The sequence below is a fragment of the Haliotis rubra genome, unplaced genomic scaffold (assembly GCF_003918875.1).
Source record: "Haliotis rubra isolate DU_JTF1 unplaced genomic scaffold, ASM391887v1 Scf773, whole genome shotgun sequence".
Lineage (NCBI taxonomy): Eukaryota > Metazoa > Mollusca > Gastropoda > Lepetellida > Haliotidae > Haliotis > Haliotis rubra.
The window spans coordinates 302,605-308,604 of record NW_025767494.1 but is presented as its reverse complement, the minus strand read 5'-3'; the positions used below and the strand labels follow the sequence as shown (position 1 = coordinate 308,604).

The following is a 6,000-nucleotide window of genomic DNA, read 5'->3' as shown; positions in this document are numbered from 1 at the left end:
TCAACGGTACCTTTACCAATTAGGGTACAGCCAAGGACCCGCTTATTATTAGTACGACTGATATCTATTTGACTGTTGCCTGCTGGTGCTGCGTCCCGGCGTGTTTTCTTTCTTTTTTTGCTCTTTTTTTGTTGCTGTTAGTTGGTTTGGTTTTTTTGTGTTTGTTTGTTTGTTTGGTTGGTTGGTTGGTTTTTGTTTTGTTTTGGTTTGGGTTTTTTTTGGGGTGTGGGGGTTATTTTTGTTTTTTCCTTTGTTTGGGTTTTTCTTTTTTTTTGAGGGTGGGGGGATTGGGGGGTTGTCGTTTAACGCCACACTCAGTAATATTCCAGCACTATGATGGTGCGCTGCTATAATTGAGTCGGGACCAGACAATGCAGTGATCAACGACATATGTATCAATCTACGCAATTGGGATACGATGGCATGTCTCAACTAAGTCAGCGAGCCTGACCACCCGATCCCGTCAGTTGCCTCTTATACAAGCACGGGTTGTTAAACAGCCATTAAGTCTTCACGGGTTAACGTGAATTGCGTAGCCATCATCAGCGCCATTTCAGAAAGTCCCTTCTGAGGATAATCTTGGTATTTTCATCTCGCTCACTTGATGACCTGTGATATTTGAGGATCTCAATGACTCGTTCATTTTTCATATCGTGCAATCATGATAAAACAGTGTTTTAACAATATTCAGTAGAGCGTATTTTTCTCATAAAACAGTAAGATAATGTTGGGTGTATTTGGACATTCGCTTTCAATCTGAAATCAGTTTCCTTCAGCCAAGACATTTAAATAAGATCACCTTTCAGAGTAGAGTCAGAAACCTATGAACGTGGTTCGAATCTCGGGTTGTATTTTGCGTTAGTCATTAACATATTCCCAAATGTGGTAAACACCTGAGTTCTGCGTCACTTCAGGATTTGATCCCAAATATACTGAACTGATAAAACGGGTGTGCCAGTGTTCAAAATTGAAGGATACCCCAACATATTCACTCACTCATTAACAGTTTATCAGGGAACCTACTCCATCCACATATATGTATATGACGAATGGTTGGGTATTGGTGATTTTGGTTCAAAATAAACCTGTAAAAAATATACATTATCTTTACAACACTCTGCAAGTATTCGTATTTTTTTCAACAAAACAGAAAACTATTGTTGTTGGTCATATTTCTGAGCAATGTGTTTAAAAACACACATCCCAAAACATCAAACATCATGTTTATCATCAACAACGAAATTGGACGTTTACATACACACATAATACATATAAAAATTAGCGTTAATCTTTCGTGAATTTAACGCAGAACAGAGACAATGCTGCAGTAAGCTAAACAAATATTTATTTCTCTAAATGTTACAATTTTAAACATTCTTTCAAATACATGTACATGCGGATTGCCTAGACGCTAACAGAACACCACATAGCTATTGGCATCATATGACCACATCGCCTATCTGTATGAAGATGTTCACGATCAGGCGCAGAACGAAGCAGTCCTAAAATCACAGCCTTATTTGTTGGTATTGTATGTTTTTCTGGCGACTTGAACCTTCTAAAGTCCATTTGCGCCAGCACATGAAATGACTTTAAATAAAAAGAACAATGTGAGTAATGACAATGAGATAATTGACCAGTCTGCTTAAGATACAGTATATATTTAAAACCGCAAGTAACTAATATTACTGAAAACTCGTTCAATAAAGGTTTAAATGTCGATAAAAATGTATATATGAGTTAACATTATTAAATTTGTATAATGTACTGAGAGAAACAAATAAGGGATCACAGGAAAATTCAAGCGTTCCTTTAATATTTTCCAGTATTCATCTCCAGCTTTGATTAGCGCTGTGGCGAAGAAAACTGTAAAGTAATAAAGGAACGCTTGCATTTCCCTGTGATCCTTTATATATTTCTCTCAGTATATATTACAATTCCTGCTGAATTGAACCACACAATATGTTTGGGCCAGCTTTATTTGTTTCTTACCGTTATATATAGCATGCCCTTTGTATCTCAGACGAGTGTGACGCAATGGATGTTACGTTACACAAATTATAGATGTCACCGTGCAGAAAAGTATTTCCCGCCTAATTCTGAGGTTATGTGAAAGAGGTTGAGATTTAACTATTGTTTTTTTGTTTAGTTCTTTGGGCAGAGAAAGAAAACTCATCTTGCCTTATATGGTTGCTTGAATAAATAAGAAGGGTTATAAGTTGGACACAGCTCAAGTTATTTTTACGAATATGTCTATTTTTCCCAGGTTACTATGGAAACTGACTGGTAGAAATTCAGTCGTTCAGTTGCTAGTGTAAGAGAGCTACCTAACACTGACATACATAGAATCCACTTACACAAAGGCATTCTCCCGTGGGTGTAACATGTATTTATCTAGTTAACAGAAATACAGATTTATGACACAACAGTACATTCATCTTTATTTGAACACGATATTGCACACACATTCACAGTGTTTGCGATCAAAGATATAGTCTTTCCAGATTTCCTGTCTATACCATTTTAGTACCGTCCTCGTGATTTCTTCAAAACTCTTGACATCGTTTTGTACATGAATCAACACCTTGATTCTTTATTAAGCTTATTGCAATATGTACCATGGGATAACCTCTGACCTTGCTCGGTCGACCTTCACCTTCTAAGTGGGCATAACTGGCAGTTTCTCCCCCATTCCACTCGTCATCGCGTCACCTTCATCCTTGAACCTTCCTCAATACAAACGGCAATGGTGATGTAACAAGGACAGATTTAACCAGGTCAGGGGTGACGAGGTCAGAGGTTACACGTCGAAGTAGGTGACCTGAGTGGCTGTGATGGCTCCACAGAAGCTCAAGATGGCGGCAGCGACAATGACAGCGGTGGTGCTGCCGACTGCGTGGATGATGCTGCCGATTGACACAGAGAGAAGGAATTGGGCTAGGAACACCATGCTGCTTATCAATGCCACGTCAGTCCCCAGACCACGCACCTGTTGGTCCTCGGGACGATTGAACTGGAACAAAAAGGGAGAGTTAGTCAAGTGACAATCTCATCGGATCTTCTCCGATGTGGTACCTCTACTTTTAAGGATGAGACCTCGGTACAAGTGAGTGAAGAATTAAGAAGAATATGTTTGAATCTGTATTTCGAAAATGAATAGAATTGACAGACAGACAGCTTATTTGCGTAATATCGGCCTAGTGGCCTATAATACAGTTATACAGTTAATATATAAATCGATGTACAGTGGTCAACTGGATCCAGCTCTGGTATCGAATACATTATGCAGAAATAAAGCAGTGAAGTATATTACCTGACTGTTTCTTGATTTGATCTCACACTTGACACCCAATTTATTTTGCCCATTTCGTCAAAAGTTTTAAGCATCTTATAACACTGTATGGGATAACGTTGTTGATTTATGTGTAGCAGTTTAAACCAAAACCTAATTACTTTGATCTGGCTAAAGACATACATTGGATAACGTCCAAGTTCACCGAGGTTGCCTTGTTTGAAGCAAATTTTCCAATTTTGAGAAATCTTTTTAAATATTTCATTTGAATCCTTTCAATTGAATCTGAATATATGTGTCCCCAAATTTCAGCTCCGTAGAGTAGTATTGGTGCTATCTTCCTATCAAAAATAATCTGTGCCGTAGAGTATGTAATTTCCTGTTTTTTCTTAAAGATTCTTAACACCGAAAGACAGGCTTTGTTTGCTTGTTGTGCAAGAGTTTCACACACCTTTGTCCATATTAATCTGGATGACAACACGATACCAAGATATTTATAGTAAGTTACAACCTCTATAGGCTGATTACCGAAGAACCATTTCTCCGATTTCGCCAGAATTCCACCATTTCGAAATACGATGATATTTGACTTTCTTAAATTCAACTCCAATCCCCAATGTAAACAGAATGACTCTAGGAGCCTTAGTTGAGAATTGAGAAGTTCCGAGAGCAAAAACATAAAGACGTGTTGATATTAATATTGTTCTACAAATTGTGTACATTATGTCTTTTGTGAACGTCATAGCATCTACACCCAAAATATCTGTATGACTTACTATCAAGGACTAGAAGTCATGTTTTATATAGCTGACATCTGATTGTATCAAGAACCTCTAAATTATTTATTAAGATTGAGCGTATTCTTATTAATAAAACAAACTGTCTTCGTGTCATGTTTCTGAGTACAAAACTAGGGTCAATCCTTCATATTAAATGTGTTCCATCAATTCTTGGTGTCATTTAAGGCCCACAATTCGCTGTGCAGAGTTGCGTCCCTTTGGTACGCAAGGAATCTATGATCGTTGGTTCGAATCCCGTTTCGCCGCGATTTTGTTTCCACCTGTCGTGGTAAACGTTTGAAGTCTGCATCACTGCGACATTTCTTCACTCAGTCAGCTGACACGCCGCGACACAAGTTGATTACTGTTACAGCTGGGTTAACCCCAACACGAACCTATCCGTGTTATTGTCACATAGGTTTGACCCCTTTGGGGTCCAAACGTGTTTCGCAATGTGTTTCACCTCAAAAGGCGTTAAGGATGGGCCTATATTACACCATCTGATACCCAACACTTCAAAGGCATTGTTGGTAATTGAAGAAACCTGTGCATCCTGAGACACATTCGTAACTACTCGTGTCATTCCGGCAAACTGGATTGTAGGTCACGGAAAGAGGCGAGTAGTTACGAATGCCTGAGACATAGCAGTGAGGCATACATGACAGTTGCAGTTTCTTGCGTCACTGACTGCGACAAAGTATTCAAGAACACAACACTTCAACAACCTCGGCGGGCGACGAACCAGTGGCCTTTTGATTTGTAAGGCTACACCTAACGTCCTGAGAGGCTTGTTGATGTTACGAAGTTCAATTTCTCTTGCCACTATTATCTTAGTTTTGTTCATATAGTACATTATAATACTTTCTTTAAATCTAATTTAAATATTATACATCTTTCCCATATTTGATTAAGTGCCAAAAGATATCAACTTCACTTCATTTCAACTTGTTTACCATACTAGGATAATGCACAATAATATGATATATAAAGGATCATCATCATCATCATCATCACGCATTTACATCAAACACTGCTACAACCTACAAACATTGTTACATCTCTCCCTTTTATGGTATATATCATTTTATGACTATCACATTTTTAAATTTGACAACTTTTAAATTTGACAAGTTAAGCTGCCACATTTGGTCAGAAGTTAGCAAAAAATCCTACCATTCGTCTTGGATTTACAGTTTTAAAAATGCAACAATCGTTATACGAATTACTGTGATCTATGGAAAACGACATCACTAGTGATATTTATTTTATCGACTTCCTAGACTGCTATTTCCACAGTTCTAAAATTATCTCTTTGCCTCATGATTGATTAAATCTTACATACACATTGCCAAGAAGCAGATCGATCAGTAATAGTTCTATAACTGGTGTCTTTTTATCAACTACATGGCTTCAATATCCGTTGTTCATTTGTGTACTTCCTTCACTCTTTGACGTAACAAGTTCTCCATCATCTCCTTTGTAAGAATTCTACCGTGTATTGATCGACCGGACCTGACTTCACTTCCCTCCCAATCGCGTATTGTCAATAACAGTAATTCTGATGTAAGTGGTCACGACTGACGCGCCCTCTGCGGGACTATTTGGCATCTCGGACAAGAATTATGTCCCTGTTTCTGCGAGGAAAGGTTCAGAGCTGTGGTTCTAAATTAAGGGAGCACGATCGCTGAAATAAAGCCTTGATTCCCTTCACGTAATCGTCATCCGTAATCGCTACAATTCAACCGGATGGCATGAATTCCAAGTGCCTTTTTTGGCCTGACCTTATCACCGCTCCGCCACGCGGAGTGATAAATAGAAACGAATTTTAGCGCAGCCGTTATTGGCTGAGAGGTCGTTAAATCGCGAGACTCCGTCACTAGCCAAGCTGAAATTGAATGGCGGAATGCAAACGGGGTTTAAACAAGGCAG

The 6,000-nt window shown here is 38.6% G+C and overlaps 1 protein-coding gene across 2 annotated transcripts in view; it reads right to left on the bottom strand.

Moving 5' to 3' along the window:
- Positions 1-1,328: 1,328 nt before the first annotated feature.
- LOC124260760 (proton-associated sugar transporter A-like) overlaps positions 1,329-6,000 on the bottom strand; it is a 50,927-nt gene continuing 46,255 nt past the window's right edge. For both annotated transcript variants that reach the window (XM_046695073.1, XM_046695074.1), the window contains exon 4: positions 1,329-3,013. In XM_046695073.1, coding sequence (XP_046551029.1) covers positions 2,801-3,013 — 213 coding nt within the window. In that variant the 3' untranslated portion in view covers positions 1,329-2,800. The remainder of the gene's footprint in view (positions 3,014-6,000) is intronic.